The sequence below is a fragment of the Salvelinus alpinus genome, chromosome 7, assembly GCF_045679555.1.
Source record: "Salvelinus alpinus chromosome 7, SLU_Salpinus.1, whole genome shotgun sequence".
Lineage (NCBI taxonomy): Eukaryota > Metazoa > Chordata > Actinopteri > Salmoniformes > Salmonidae > Salvelinus > Salvelinus alpinus.
In genome coordinates this window covers 45,511,099-45,528,000 of record NC_092092.1, presented here as the reverse complement: position 1 = coordinate 45,528,000, position 16,902 = coordinate 45,511,099, and the positions used below count along the sequence as shown (strand labels likewise).

The window sequence follows — 16,902 nt, the reverse complement described above, 5'->3', positions numbered from 1 at the left end:
TAGCTACTCAACACTATTTTCTTGGTTTTGCAAAGGTCATAACCTTTCAGACAGACAATTGTTTGAGGATACTGATGCACGTTTTATATAAGCTATAACAGCTTCTGTAAGGACACGCATGGACAAATTTGAAATTGTATCATTCTTGAGAATGTGAATTTAACATCTTCTGTCTGACCAAAAAGCAAAATGGAGATGTTGCGTGCTAACTGCAGTCATTGGTATTCAGCATGTTCTTGTTATCACTATGACTGATTTACATTGTAGTTTATACCCTTTACAGTAACTTCCGTGAAAACGTATTTACCCCTTTTTGGATTTTCTCTATTTTTGCATAAAAAGTCATATTAGATAAAGGGAACCCGAGTGAACAAATAACACAATGTTTTGATACTTATTTTGCCACAACATCTCAATTGGGTTTAGGTCTGGACTTTAACTTGGCCATTCCAAAACATTACATTTGTCTTGATACATGGCCAAAGTGTGCTTCAGCTCACGGACAGATGGCCAGACATTCTCCTTTAGAATTCTCTGATACAGAGCAGAATGCATTTTTCCCTTCAATGATGGCAAGTTGTCCAGGTCCTGAGGCAGCAAAGCATCCCCAAACCAAACACTACCACCTCCATGCTTAACCTTTATTTTTTTATTTCACCTTTTATTTAACCAGGTAGGCCAGTTGAGAACAAGTTCTCATTTACAACTGCGACCTGGCCAAGATAAAGCAAAGCAGTGCGACACAAACAACACAGTTACACATGGTATAAACAAACGTACAGACAATAACACAATAGAAAAATCTATATACAGTGTGTGGAAATGTAGTAAGATGAGGGAGGTAAGGCAATAAATAGGCCATAGTGGCGAAATAATTACAGTTTAGCATTAACACTGGAGTGATAGATGTGCAGAAGATGAATGTGCAAGTAGAGATACTGGGGTGCAAAGGAGAAGAAGAAAAAAATATATGGGGATGAGGTAGTTGGGTGGGCCATTTACAGATGGGCTGTGTACAGGTGCAATGATCGGTAAGCTGCTCTGACAGCTGATGCTTAAAGTTAGTGAGGGAAATGTAAGACTCCAGCTTCAGTGATTTTTTTTGCAATTCATTCCAGTCATTGGCAGCAGAGAATTGTAAGGAAAGGCGGCCAAAGGAGGAGTTGACTTTGGGGATGACCAGTGAAATATACCTGCTGGAGTGCGTGCTACGGGTGGGTAATGCTATGGTGACCAGTGTGCTGAGGTAAAACGGGGCTTTACCTAGCAAAGACTTATAGATGACCTCGAGCCAGTGGGTTTGGCGACGAATATGAAGCGAGGGCCAGCCAACGAGAGCATACAGGTTGCAGTGGTGGGTAGTATATGGAACTTTGGTGACAAAACGGCTGGCACTGTGATAGACTACATCCAATTTGCTGAGTAGAGTGTTAGAGGCTATTTTGTAAATGACATCGCCAAAGTCAAGGATCTGTAAGATAGTCCGTTTTACGAGGGTAAATTTGGCAGCATGAGTGAAGGAGGCTTTGTTGCGAAATAGGAAGCCATTTCTAGATTTTATTTTGGATTGGAGATGCTTAATTTGAGTCTGGAAGGAGAGTTTGCAGTCTAACCAGACACCTAGAATATGTGGACAACTACAAATTCCTAAGTCAGAACCGTCCAGAGTAGTGATGCTAGACGGGTGGGCGGGTGCGGGCAGCGATCGGTTGAAGAGCATGCATTCAGTTTTACTTGCATTTAAGAGCAGTTGGAGGCAACGGAAGGAGTGTTGTATGGCATTGAAGCTCGTCTGGAGGTTAGTTAACACAGTGTCCAAAGAAGGGCCAGATGTATACAGAATGGTGTTGTCTGCATAGAGGTAGATCAGAGACTCACCAGCAGCAAGAGCGACATCATTGATGGGTACAGCGAAAAGAGTCGGCCCGAGAATTGAACCCTGTGGCACCCCCATAGAGTGTGCCATATGTCCGGACAACAGGCCCTCCGATTTGACACTCTGAACTCTGTCTGAGAAGTAGTTGGAGAACCAGGCGAGGCAGTCATTTGAGAAACCAAGGCTGTTGAGTTTGCCGATAAGAATGCTGTGATTGACAGAGTCGAAAGCCTTGGCCAGGTCAATGAAGACGGCTCCACAGTATTGTATTTTATCGATGGTGGTTATGATATCGTTTAGGACCTTGAGCGTGGCTGAGGAGCACCCATGACCAGCTCGGAAACCAGATTGCATAGCGGAGAAGGTACGGTGCGATTCGAAATGGTGATCTGTTTGTTAACTTGGCTTTTGAAGACTTTAGAAAGGCAGGCTAGGATAGATATAGGTCTGTAACAGTTTGGGTCTTGAGTGTCTCCCCCTTTGAGTGGCATGACCGTGGCAGCTTTCCAATCTTTAGGGATCTCAGACGATACGAAAGAGGTTGAACCGGCTAGTAATAGCACTTGCTAAAAACTGCGGTGGATAATTTTAGAAAGAGAGGGTCCAGATTGTCTAGCCCAGCTGATTTGTGGGGTCCAGATTTTGCAGCCCTTTCATAACATCAGCTATCTGGATTTGGGTGAAGGAGAAATGGGGGTGGCTTGGGCAAGTTGCTGTGGGTGGTGCAGAGCTTTTGATCGGGGTAGGAGTAGCCAGGTGAAAAGCATGGCCAGCCGTAGAAAAACTCTTATTGAAATTCTCGATTATCGTAGATTTATCGGTGGTGACAGTGTTTCCTAGCCTCAGTGCAGTGGGCAGCTGGGAGGAGGTGCTCTTATTCTCCATGGACTTTACAGTGTCCCAGAACTTTTTGGAATTTGTGCAACAGGATGCAAATTTCTGTTTGAAATAGCTAGCCTTTGCTTTCCTAACTGTCTGTGTATATCGCGGGGGCTATTTGATGCTAATGCAGTACGCCACAGGATGTTTTTGTTCTGGACAAGGGCAGTCAAGTCTGGAGTGAACCAAGGGCTATATCTGTTCTTAGTTCTACATTTTTTGAATGGGGCATGCTTATTTAAGATGGTGAGGAAAGCACTTTTAAAGAATAACCAGGCATCCTCTACTGACGGAATGAGGTCAATATCCTTCCAGGATACCCGGGCCAGGTCGATTAGAAAGGCCTGCTCGCTGAAGTGTTTTAGGGAGCGTTTGACAGTGACGAGGGGTGGTCGTTTGACTGCGGATGCAGGCAATGAGGCAGTGATGGCTGAGATCCTGGTTGAAGACAGCAGAGGTGTATTTAGAGGGCAAGTTGGTCAGGATGATATCTATGAGGGTGCCTGTGTTTACGGATTTCAGGTATGAGGTTCTTACTGTGGAATAAAGGGTTTAGTTTTTACTAGACATAACGAGATCCATGTCGTCCAAAGTTTGCCAAAACGTACCTGAAAGATCGTCAAGACTCCTGGAAGAATGTTCTTTGGACACATTTAGTCATAAGTGGAACTTTTCTTGATCAACAACTAGAGGAAGCATTTGGTTGCCATCATTACAGCTAAAGGTGGCACATCCAGTTTTTGAGTGTAAACGGGCCCTACCTTTTCACACACAGTCATTGGGTGTTGCATAGCTTTATTTATAACTTCATTAATTTATCAACATGTTATATTATTTGTTCACTCAGGTTCCTTTTATCTAATAGTAGGTTTTAGCTGAAGATTTAATAACATTCAGTGTCGTTATTCTGCAACATTTTAGAAAATCTGAAAGGGGGCAAATATTTCATGGCACTGTATATGTGTGGGCATTTGACATCATTCCCATTGGGCGTGCTATTCTGATTCTTTCAGTAAGTCATTGCATTGATTGGTGGGAAATGGCCGTAGCCTTTAGAATGCAGAATCATAAGGCTGGAAGCCTCCATGTGCTCGGTTTCAGGTTCTAATGTCAAGAGCAATTTGTTGCTAAGAGCTCAAGGCCTCAAGTGGAATGCAGCAGTGCTGAATAGGTCAGGAGTGGCAGAGTGGGACAGAGGTATGGCTCAGCCCATAATACAATATGAAATATATTGCTCTCAATGACACAATACTCCCCGATGCCAGTCCCAATTAAATAACACAACAAGAATGAACAATGTTGGGCCACTGGCTGAAATCAATGTGCCTGAAAGGCATCACAACACAGGCCAACTGATCAGTCTGACAGAAAGACTGAACGCGTGTCAGATTCCACAGCCAGCAATGAACAATTCCAGTCGAGTCGGTTGCATTGGCTGTTGCACAAAAGCAAAGCATTCTCTCCAGCATCAATTACATTTCCCATGCCAAATCTGTCTGTAGCAATATGATTAACACCACTCAGTAAATCCATTCAACACCACATATGGCATACTTGATAGTGACACACCACGGCAGCTTATTATTTCATTATAGGGAATTGCATTGCCTTGTTCGTGAGCTACATACACGGTGGCAGCAAAGGTCAGATGTATAAATGTTTCCATTTGGGAACTTGAAGACAGATGAAGTATTAGTTATTATTGCCTCCCAATAACTATTCTTGTTGGCAGGGAAGATTAACTCAAAATATGAAGCTGACATAGGAAACGAAATGTAGAAGATTTGTTGCTATCTGAACGGACAGGAAATTCCTTATATATCTCTGTGCCGTGCGCAAATAAGCATTATCAACACATTGTTTACGTTTGCATCCGTGCTCTGGGTCCAGACTGTGAAATCATCTCATATAGTTCTGGGTTTTGTGGCACCTAACATAAATACAGCATAATTGTGTCTTTACCAGCAGAAATAGTTATACATAAAAAATTGCTACTTTTTCATTTTGGCAGCGGAATGTACTGTACATGATTGTGGAAAGTAACACAATTTGTTGACACTTATCTGCAAGATTATATCCATCAATATTTCATGGACAAGTTCCACCCCAAGTTAATGAGATCCTTGAATTCATGCCACAAATTGATTAAAGGAGGAAGCTGAAAGGGATTTGGATCCTATTTGGCTTTTGTGCTGTTGCAGCTTTGACAGACAGACAGACCGATGGACAGCCATACAGACGGATGGACAACATAGAGAGACAACACAGACATACAGACAGAATGAGACCCACACTTTAAATCCTAGCTCCACTATTCATCCACTTTAGTCACCTCCAAACGAACGCTGCTTGATTTCCCTGCAGTGAAGAGATAGTCGCCTCAAAACAATAAAAGCTTGTGACAACATGCTAGGGAAAGGAGGCATCTTCACTTAACCAGCTGTCAGTGTTTTCTGTGAAGTAGCAACGTTTTTTTGCTTTGTTTACTTCCCATCTTGTTGAGGAAGTGGATATGTTGAGGCACAGGTTATTTCAACCACACGGATTGTGTCATATCACTGTCCAGTGTATCAGGTCAGGCTAGATGAAATGTAATCTGCCTGAGCTACGAACGTGATCACCCGATGCATCTCAATTGGTTGTCATGGCAGCTTTTGCGGCCGCCTGTTTTACACTCCTTGACATTGTATACGACCACCCGGTATCGGCGGCTGCGTCTCAGGTCACACAGAGCACTATGTAATAATCAGAATAACCTCTCCACAAATATTTGCTTAATTTCAACCATGTCGCCTCTTTCCCCTCTTTTTCGATGTCTCACGTAAGTCATTTGCTCCTACCACCTCTGTATTGATGTCGGGCTGTCATAAACAGCACATGATTGTGCATTACATTGAGCCGTGCTCGATTGTTTCCCCGAGATCCCATTTCTGCTCTCCGGTTTAGCTAACTGTGTTTGCATGCAATAAGCTGCCTGCCGCAAAGCAGATCCCGTGAAGGGAAGTGGCAAACATTGAACCGCGAGGCTCACCTCAGTAAACAGTTATACATTTTGGACATTGTGCTGAGTGGTTTTATAACAAAGAAGATCATTGTGCTGTACTGTACAGCGTAATGGTAGTAAGTCGCAAATTGAGTTGGGCTTGGCCCGGTAATGCATTTTGAGTAATGGGTTCGGAGGTCTTCAGTAGCCTTAATAATTCTCAATTTATTTTGCTGCAGATCAAATAAATACCTCACTTCACCTCAGAGGAACAGCCTCGGGCCAGTAAGCATCGTTCCTAATCGAGGGTCTTCTCTGACTGCCGAGTCAATACAAATGATTTTAATATGCATGTTCTTATTGCGTTGAATCATTGTCAAGAAGGCAAAATAAATCATTGAATTATGGCCCTTTAATGCTACAAATTGCTCAGTGCGTTTTGTGTTATTGACAATCGAGCGGCAAGAGCAAGTGATGCTAATGACATAATCTAGGTGTGATCGGGGGGTCAGCCCCTGTCTCACTCACTCTCCGCCACATACCCATCGCTGACAAACAGTCTCATCTGCACTGGATCATTTGCTGTCTCCAGATACGCTTGTGGTTTATTGCCAATTATCTCCCGCGATCCATTATCGATTACAGTGTTATCTTTCTTGCATTGCTTAATCTTTTGGTGGCACTACAGCACGCTGCGGGGGGGGGCTAGAATCACACTGCTAGACCACAGGAGCAGGACGTATGATGGATGATTGTTCATTTGCCTGTAAATGATTATGTGATACACATTCTAGCAGTTAGTGTTACAAAAAAGGGGGCTGTGTTGATTTGCGATTCTATCTCTCATCAATAGATTCTCCACAGAAATAAACCAGGAAAAATAGAGACAATTTTTGTGGAGATGATCAATCTCCTCATTGACAATGAAACCAATACCACCAATTACTTTTCACGTATGATTCAACAGCTGTTAGTCTGGCTCCGAACGACAGTATGTACGTTGTCTGACTTAGTTTTCTGACTGTCTGTTTTTTTAGCTGGGTGAACAACTTTGGCCATGAAGGACTGGGCCTCCTCTTGGACGCATTGGACAAGTTGCTGGATAAGAAACAGTAAGCTTCTTACATTTGAACTAATGTTCTTCTCAATACGCTCTACATACTGTCTAAATCTGTCATTCTCTTCCTTTCTCAACTCTTTTTCAGGCAAGAAAGTATCGACAAAAGAAATCAGCATAAGCTGATCCAATGTCTCAAGGCCTTCATGAACAATAAGGTGTGTACTTGTTTGGGTTGGTCCAAGGCTTTCATTCCAAAAGTTTTACTTACTGCAATTGCTCTTGATTCCTGAGTGTTTTTAGATTGCCATGTAGCAGGACTCAATTGGCACCCAAAGTTGGCCCTGAACCACTTGAACAATCAATGTAATCATTTATTCTGCTTTTTACATCGACTCAAAGTGACTCCGAGGAGGGAAGAGAAGGACTCTACGGTGCAGAGGTGGTTCTGTATTCACCTTAAAGTGCTCCAAACAGAGACTGAATTTCTATAGCTTCAATGCCTCAATTTCAATGGCAAACCTGGAATAAAGTCTTATTCACATTGAAAAGGAGCAAGAGCGGTAGAAATGAAATCAATCAAAAGTGATATCACTTTATACCCCGTATGTAGTCATCTCAAAATCCTGTATGATGAAACCGGGTTGGTTGTTTTTCCTATCTAGAATGGCTGGACATTGACAAGTGCTATTACAGGCAAGTAAAGCGGAGCTAATTTGCCATGTTGAGCCCATTGTCACCAAGTATTTAATTATTATTTTTTGGGAAGCAGCACTGTCTCATCTCTTGAAAGTAGCACATTGTTCAAGGATGGATGAGCTATTGATATTTTTGCCCTTTATAAAAATCCCCATATGTGGTCAAGTATGCCTGTTGCTTGAATCTGAGATAGATTTAAAGGTAGTAGAGGACTATAAGTATTTGTCCCCACAGCCCTGTCCTGAATTGGCTTAATTCATCATAATCTCAATTTTCCCTTGGCCTCTATGTCCCTCTTTAAAAGTGAATTAGGGCTAACTATTACTTAAATTAGAGGTTCTTTGTAAAGTTAGTAGTTCTTTTTTTAACTGTAAGTGAGCGATCTCTATGAATGCAAATGCTCTCATTAATTTATACCCTACGGACACTTTTTCTTTTCTTCCTCTCTTACACGTCTACAGTATGGACTACAAAGGATTCTGGAAGATGAGCGGAGCTTGCTTCTCCTGGCCAGGGCCATTGACCCCAAACAGACCAGTATGATGACTGAGATCGTCAAGATCCTCTCAGCTATCTGTATCATTGGAGAGGAAAACATGTATGTTCACTGCAACATACTTCATTAGCGACACTCATCCAGCATTATTACATCCTCAATGTCACTCTCTGTTCCATGCATTGTCTTCCTCCCCACTTCTCCCTCTAGCAACGTAATACCGTCATGTACATTATGAGATTAAGGGAATATATTTGTAAGCCACAGGAGGCTGCTGAGGGGAGGACGGCTCATAATGATGGCTGGAATGGAGTGATTGAAATGGTATCAGACATTTTTTGTTGTTGATGAATTCGATACCATTCCATGTATTCCGTTCCAGCCATTACTATGAGCCCATCCTCCCCACTTATGGTGTCACCAACCTCCTGTGTTGTAGACAATCTGTCACTGGCCCCAGCACAATACATTCTGTGCACTCATTGCATTTGCAGCAAGGGCTTTGAGCTGTATCGGTGCACTGCCAGTTAACATGTTCTGATTTAGCAGTTTGGGCTGTGTAATGTATTTAAGTGCTCAGTGTTGTTGGCCATGAACACACAGCTTCGCTGACAGATTATAAATTGAATCCAGCGGAGCACTTTTTTATTGTGTCTGCCACAGAGCTGGACTAGAATAACAATGGCACTTCAAAGTAGGTCTGCATGCAGCAGAGGAAAATAAACAAACTGACAAATACGAAAAACCCAGTTAAAACTGTTTTTCGCATATCAGCTTCTCTGAATGCGTCTGCAGGACCATGGTTTTGGCCCCCGCTATGTTCAATGTAGGAATGTAAAAATGTGTGTGTTGAAGACGCCTGTCTCAATCCTTCCAATGATCACAGCCATGTTTAAGCATGCACAGCTGATAGACAGAAAATAGAGCTGAGACCTCACTTTCCGACAACCTCGTCTGCTAGAGAGCTACGCTGTGACGTCGGCTCATTCTCAACACCACAAACTAAGTGACGGAATCAAAGGGCGAACGCGAGGAGTTAAGCAGATGTAGCGCCTCTTTAAAGTTACAGTTTGAACAGGCATTAAAACCACTATGTCTGTACCCCCTGCACATGTCTGCAGCTTTATCACCCCTATCACATAGAAAAAGTCTGCTCCATTTATCTACAGTGCCAGTCAAAAGTTTGGACACACCGACTCATTCAAGGGTTTTTCATTCTTTTTACTATTTCTACGTTGTAGAATAATAGTGAAGACATCAAAACTATGAAATAACACATATGGAATCATGTAGTAACCAATATTTTTTTATTATATTTTGAGATTCTTCAAAGTAGCCACCCTTTGCCTTGATGACAGCTTTGCACACTCTTGGTATTTTCTCAACCAGATTCATGAGGTAGTCACCGGGAATGCATTTCAATTAACAGGTGTGCCTTGTTCAAAGTTAATTTGTGGAATTTCTTTCCTTCTTAATGCGTTTGAGCCAATCAGTTATGTTGTGACGGGGGGTATACAGAAGATAGCCCTATTTAGTAAAATACCAAGTCCATAGTATGGCAAGAACAGCTCAAATAAGCAAAGAGAAACGACAGTCCATCATTACTTTAGGATATGAAGGTCAGTCAATCTGGAGAATTTCAAGAACTTTGAAAGTTTCTTCAAGTGCAGTCGCAAAAACCATCAAGTGTTATGATGAAACTGGCTCTCATGAGGACCACCACAGGAAAGGAAGACCGAGAGTTACCTCTGCTGCAGAGGATAAGTTCATTAGAGTTACAAGCCTCAGGAATTGCAGCCCAAATAAATGCTTCACAGAGTTCAAGTAACAGACACATCTCAACATCAACTGTTCAGAGGAGACTGCGTGAATCAGGCCTTCATGGTCGAATTGATGCAAAGAAACCACTACTAAAGGACACCAATAAGAAGGAGAGACTTGCTTGGGCCAAGAAACAGGAGCAATGGACATTAGACCAGTGGAAATCTGTCCTTTGGTCTGATGAGTCCAAATGTAAGATTTTTGGTTCCAACCACCGTGTCTTTGTGAGATGTAGAGTAGGTGAACGGATGGTCTCTGCATGGAGCATGGAGGAGGAGGTGTGATGGTGTGGGTGTGCTTTGCTGGTGACACTGTCTGTGATTTATTTAGATTTCAAGGCACACTTAACCAGCATGGCTATCACAGCATTCTGCAGCGTTACGCCATCCCATCTGGTTTGCACTTTGTGGGACTATCATTTGTCTTTCAACGTGAGGGCTATTGTGTAAGGGCTATTTAACCAAGAAAGAGAGTGATCGAGTGTTGCATCAGATGACCTGTCCTCCACAATCACCTGACCTCAACCCAATTGAAATGGTTTGGGATGAGTTAGACCGCAGAGTGAAGGAAAAGCAGCCAACGAGTGCTCAGCACATGTTGGAACTCTTTCAAGACTGTTGGGAAAGCATTCCAGGTGAAGCTGGTTGAAAGAATGTCGAGAGTGTGCAAAGCTGTTATCAAGGAAAAGGGAGGCTACTTTGAAGAATCTAAAATATAACAGATATTTTGATTTGTTTAACACTTTTTTGGTTACTACATGATTCCGTATGTGTTATTTCATAGTTTTGATGTCTTCACTATTATTCTACAAAGTAGAAAATAGTCCAAATAAAGGAAAAACCCTTGAATGAGTAGGTGTGTCCAAACTTTTGACTGGTACTGTATATGTTACATTTATTCCACACATATACTTCACATAATGGTTATAGGTCACTAATATTATTTCTAGGATTTCCAGTAAAATATAACACGATGATTAATATTATATCCCTGGCAAAGTTTCCCCTTCCCAGTGCAAAGATTTGGATGGAGGCAAACTCACATAACACACATCAGTCTAATATAACCTATAAATGACTCGTTTTTGTCAACATACCTCCATCCTCCTCCCATGCCGTCACTGGGTTGGGTGGTACTCAGTGGGTAGACAGGGAGCACCCTGTGTAGGTTCTCCCCACATCTTCCCTCTCCTTGCTCCTCTGCAAGACTATTTTTGAGCAATGGGGAAGATCACAGGCATGGCTGGGTCATGAGACATCATTCCTCCCTGGGGACCCACGAACGCTTCAGCGCATCCTGGATGGCAAAGAGGCGAGAAACAGAAAAAAAAGAATGAGCTGAGAAAAAAACAAAAGCTTCCACGCAGCTCTCTCTCTCTCTCTCTCTCTCTCTCTCTCTCTCTCTCTCTCTCTCTCTCTCTCTCTCTCTCTCTCTCTCTCTCTCTCTCTCTCTCTCTCTCTCTCTCTCTCTCTCTCTCTCTCTCTCTCTCTCTCTCTCGCCTAGTCTTTGTTGTGCTTCTCCAGTGTATAGGAGATAAAGGCACGACAGCAAACCTAGCATTTACAACCCCGATGAGAGAGGCCCCCATGTCTGATCTAATGGTGTGATAAAGGGACGCCAGCTAAATAACTTTTGTTTGCCGTTTACTGAAGTGGCTATTTAAACTGACTTCACCTACTTGTGTTGCAGCTTCCGTTTGTGTGCAGGCGCATAGCAACACATTTCTTTAGTGTGATGCCTTCGTCTGAAAATGACCAAATCATTATTCATCAAAGGTGCCCGTGAGCGCTTGTAAACGGTCTCACTTGCTTTCACAACAATAGGTGTTTGTACACGTCAGTTCTGTACTTTTTTCCCTGTAATAAATCGATCCTGCCCTGGCATCGTCAACTACGTTTGATTATGAATAGCTTTTACTGTGGATGATATCAGCTACCAGGCGTTGTATGAGCATCCCCAGAGTAATGAACTGTGGCGGCTAAATTGGTTACATACAATGTACAGTGTTGCCAACAAAGACAAAAAATTTGTCTTGGGTCCCCACAGAATGCCCCTGACAAAGGCACGGGAAGAGACGAGATGATATATGGGGATGAGGTGAACATGATCTTATCTTAAATGTCCTGTCGGTGGGGCGATAAAGGTGCTTGTTGACTTTTTTTGTCTGTTTTGCTTTCTCTCAGCCTGGATAAGATTCTGGCTGCCATGACAATTGCAGCAGAGAGGAATAACAAGGAGAGATTCGCTCCGATAGTGGAGGGACTGGAGAATCACGAAGCCCAACAGCTCCAGGTCAGTATATACAAAGCCTGTTCGGATACAGACACACTCATATAACATAAACACACACACACGCACATGCACACATTGATTCATGCACCGCTTTCTCCACATCTTTCCCTTAGAACCCATCTCAAAAATATCCACGTCAATTCACAACACTCTTTCAACCTGCCACTTACAGAGTATCACATGTTGTAATGACTGTATTATTTTAATGCTAGTCTGCTTGGATTCGAGTCATACAACATTATTCTGCATTCATAGATATTAATTCACAAACTAGTTTAGCAACTCCAAGTTTTATCCATGATCTTAACTTGTTGACCTTTGAGGCAAGTTGTGGAAAGAAACACCTTTTTAAAACTCACATATATGCAAATCACCCAAGTCTGCCATGTCATGTGCAATGGACAGAACTCGGCTCTAGCCAGTGTCATTCACCAAAATGGCCTCTCGGCTTGGAGCCGGTGTTTGACACGGAGTCGACCGTGGGCTATTAAAATGCGTTGAAGGTTCTCTCCCCTTCCCTAATAATCATCATCTGCTTCACTAGAGAAGCCCTACTCTGAAAAAGGACTCCTAAAAATAACACGAGACCAGAAGAGAGATGTTGACTGTCTGATATGTTTTTTTTCTCATCCTCGTAATAAATACTTTTCATCTTTTTCTCAGTGTTGTCGAGGTGGGTCTCTGAGGACCCAGAGGAAAAGGGCTGCCATACAGCAATACACCTGTCTTTTCTTCTGTATTTTACTTTTCTTTCTCTGGCACTTTGCTGCACTCCAAATATTTTGAGGAACAAATCACTGCAAACCGTGTATTTAATAATTTGTGAAATAATTTGTCATGTGCAGAGTGGTAGGGGTAGGGGTGGGGGTTGGGAAGGGAGGTAGAAAGCCCTTTGATTGTTTTCCTCAATCCTAAAACTGCCGCAAATGAAAAGAGCCACCGCTAATTGTGAAGTAAATTAAACTACCTTGCTGATGCAGAAGGTTAAAATAAATTAGAATACTTTTTAAAAACCTTCCGATGGTGCTGTGGATCCTGACTTTGTTAATGTGATTAAAATGGGTTTTGCCGATGGTTCGGGCTTTGCTCACTCCACTGTAGAGAGAAAGCCAGCCTGCATCCCAACTTTAAACCATCCCAGCAGTCCCACTTTTAATTACACTGACAGAAATCTCCTACTTTAAGCTCGGTTCACATGACGCCTGAGCTCCCCCCTCGCGTTGTCGCCAACCCCGGAAACAAGCGCCACAATAACCCTCCCTGAACCAATTCCACACAACAAACATTGTCGAGGTTGGTCTGCTTCGTATGATAGGAGGACAAATCTACATGTAGAGGAAGAGAAGTATGGACCTAGCTACTCATCCAGACAAAAGAATTCTCGAAATATCTCTCTTGCTTTTGAACGGCTAAAGATGGAAGTAAAGTGATGAGAGTGAAGATAGTTTCAGCAAAGCTTCTAGTCTAGCGTCCCTGGCGGGTAGACTTCAGGCTTGGATGCCCAGTTCTTGGTCCAAGGCTCTGGAGGCCCTATTGGATCATTTAGAGGTCTGCTATGTTGCTGCTTGGCTCCATTGGCATGCTCTCAAAGCCACTGTCACATCCCCTTCCACACCACCAGCAGCACAGAACAGCCTAGGAGTTCTCCTTAAAGGGATACTTTGGGGTTTTGGCAATGAGGCTCTTTATCTACTTCCCCGGAGTCAGATTAACTCATAGATACCATTTTTATGTCTCTGTGTCCAGTATGAAGGAAGTTGGAGGTACTTTTGTGAGCCAATGCTAACTATAGTATACCCATATCCAGTCAGTGCACTCATGCTAGTTACCATTGACTCGCGAAATGACACAGAGACATAAACATGGTATCTACGAGTTAATCAGACTCTGGGGACTCTGGGGAAATAGACAAGGAGCCTCATTGCCAAAATTAGTATCCCAAAGTATCCCTTTAAGCACACTGCTTTCCCGGGGCGCGGCAGGCCTGGCGCATATGTCTGTATGAAGAGTCTCCATTAGCACCGACACATTCCCGTAAACCATAACACTGTGTGCCCTCACTCCACTGGATTAATACAAACCTGTTCGATCCCTCTGTCCCCTGGCTATAGAAGGGGGGAAAACACAGCAAAAACAAACCAATGCTGTTCATTCCAGATGGCTCTTATTCTCCATCGCCAGCTGAATTCCCACTAGCCATGTTCTCCGAGGGCATTAATTGGGCTAGAGTATGTGGGTGTCTGTGTGTGTGCGCGTGTGCATGCGTGTGTGTGTGTACATGTGCACATGTGTGTGTCTGTACGAGTCTCTCCAGGAAAACACTTACAGGAGGAATCGGTGTGAAAAACAGCCCAGGGACAGCATTCACAATGGACCGTTAATAAAAAATGCGGGCCAACACAAACGTGCCGATAGAGGTTTTTCTAAAGCCTACTTTTCACATGTCGTTCACGGAGATCCTTCAGCTCCTGATGAATTCGCCTGTCGGACGAGCACTCTGTCTTCTCCCATCGTTGATCCCCAGAGCCGCCTTATAGTCCGTTAAGGCCCATCAGCGTTTTCCCTTTGCCCTCTTTCTCCCGTCCCTCCATCCCTCCATCCCTCGTCTCGTCCCTAATCCAATAAATCAATTACAAATGCATATCTGGTCAGCGGACTCCCCGGGTTTTCTTCTCTTTTCGACTTCCTCTTACCCTCTACTTCCTTTTTGCTCCCTCTACACCATACTCAGACTATGGCCTATCTCTCCTCTTTCCTTTAATCTCTGGGAAAATGTATAAACATATGTTTTTTCACAAACAGGTCTTGTAACTCAACAGTGCCCGTTACATCATAAAATAGATTGATACCGTACACAGAGGTCGAGCATGATAAATCACCATATCACCACATCATTTAATGTTCAGTAGAATGAATGCCATAAATGGGTTCTCTCTAACGGTCTCTCTGGCATTTGTGTGCTGAACAACAGGTGGCCTGCATGCAGCTGATCAACGCCCTGGTCACCTCTCCGGACGATCTGGACTTCAGGATACATCTGCGCAATGAGTTCCTCCGCTGTGGCCTCAAAAAGATCCTACCGGTGAGCCACCCTGAAAATTGGTTAGATTTCCTTGTCGTCACAATTTGCAAAAAATAGCGAGCTAGGCATAGTGAAGAAACTGTATGAATGTAGGTGCATTATCATTTATACACTGTTTCGATTTGGTTTTAGTCATTTTAAAGTATATTGAGTTCTGTCCCCCGCAACCCCCCCCAACATTTTTTTTTACTCTAACATCCGTGGGCTGGATTGGACTCCCTTGCATGTCTTATGTTTGACACCACCTAATTTTTCTGGGCCATTACAGGAAGTAGCAAATGCACATCCCTTTATGCATTTGTATACTGTATGTATATTGCTCCCATTATTATATTGGAGCGTTCTAGCTCACCTCACCGCGTGGCACCACCTCACTGATCACAGCTCGCTCTGGGCATCATCAATCAGCAGTAAGATCCTTGCACTCGGCTAAGACAAATAAGCATCCACTCATCACTCTTGACCTAATTTGCAGAGGGGAATTTGCCACTTGTTAATAAGTCATCCTGGCTTGATTATTGCTGTCATTAGTTCAATTATCTTCCTCTCTGCCCCCCGATATGATAGAGTTTCCTTTACAATAATTCATTAATGTCACATTTGAAGCTTTAATGCAAGCATTTAAACTGACGCAGGGCCCACTAATTGTGAATTATGTTGTGGAGCCAATAAATAGTCAAGTGACCAACAGGAAAACAAAAATGAACCAGGTCCATGATGAAGTACAGGGGTATTGCTATTGGCCCACAGTCCTCGAGTCCCCTTATTTCTGTGGCATTGCGTGCGGCTTCCCTCTCTGAACTGTCGTTTCCGAAGACAGATGGCATGTCCGAAAGAGCAGCGAGGTGATTGATAGATGCAGAAATCGGGTTACATTTGGCCTGGTGTCATCGGTCAACTCCAACTCTGATGATTCATAGGAAAGTTGTAAAGTGCACTGTTAAAGCCCCTTGTGGAATGGGCAGGTGTGGAGAGCTGGGTGATCCAGGCTGGCAAGGAAGGGGGGTGATGGGTATTTTATACATTTTTATTTTGTTTAACCTTTATTTAACTAGGCAAGTCAGTTAAAAACAAATTATTATTTACAATGACGGCCTACCCTGGCCAAACCCTAACCCGGACGACACTGTGCCAATTGTGTGCCGCTCTATAGGACTCCCAATCACGGCCGGTTGTGATACAGCCTGTAATCGAACCAGAGTCTGTAGTGACGCCTCTAACACTGAGATGCAGTGCGTTAGACCGCTGCGACACTCAGGAGCCTGAATCGTAGATCTTAGTTCCCATACAGCTGTGACACGGCAACCATCAACAATGGTCTCAGTTAATGGAATCAGTTAGGGATATGACAATTGTTTAAACTGCAATACTTCCGAAAACACTTGCATCTTTAATAGCAAGCTAGTGAGGGACAGAGAGAGAAGTGAGGGGCACAGTATAGGCAGAACCGTGCACTAGGCCTATCTATCGGGCAATCACTAGACCTATCTATCGGGCAACACTTCACTCTTACACAGTCACACACAGTATCTGCGCATGTGCACAGGTTCTCTTCACGCTGTTCACAGCATTGTAGCCAGGGCACCAAAACAGCGGAGAAGTTGAGCCTTGTGCTGTTGCGGAAATTGACCCTCTGTGCTGTTTACTTTATGCTACGTAAAAAAACATAGTTTTTTTTCTCGCTTTGGGATTTTTCTTAACGTTAAGGATCCCAATT

General features: G+C 43.2%; 1 protein-coding gene across 4 annotated transcripts in view; it reads left to right on the top strand.

The window, feature by feature from the left end:
• Positions 1-16,902, top strand: part of LOC139580189 (protein diaphanous homolog 2-like) — a 643,765-nt gene that overhangs the window by 172,625 nt on the left and 454,238 nt on the right. For all 4 annotated transcript variants that reach the window (XM_071408766.1, XM_071408767.1, XM_071408768.1 and 1 more), the window contains 5 exons: positions 6,776-6,850; positions 6,944-7,013; positions 7,956-8,092; positions 11,995-12,103; positions 15,075-15,185. In XM_071408766.1, coding sequence (XP_071264867.1) covers positions 6,776-6,850; positions 6,944-7,013; positions 7,956-8,092; positions 11,995-12,103; positions 15,075-15,185 — 502 coding nt within the window. The remainder of the gene's footprint in view (positions 1-6,775; positions 6,851-6,943; positions 7,014-7,955; positions 8,093-11,994; positions 12,104-15,074; positions 15,186-16,902) is intronic.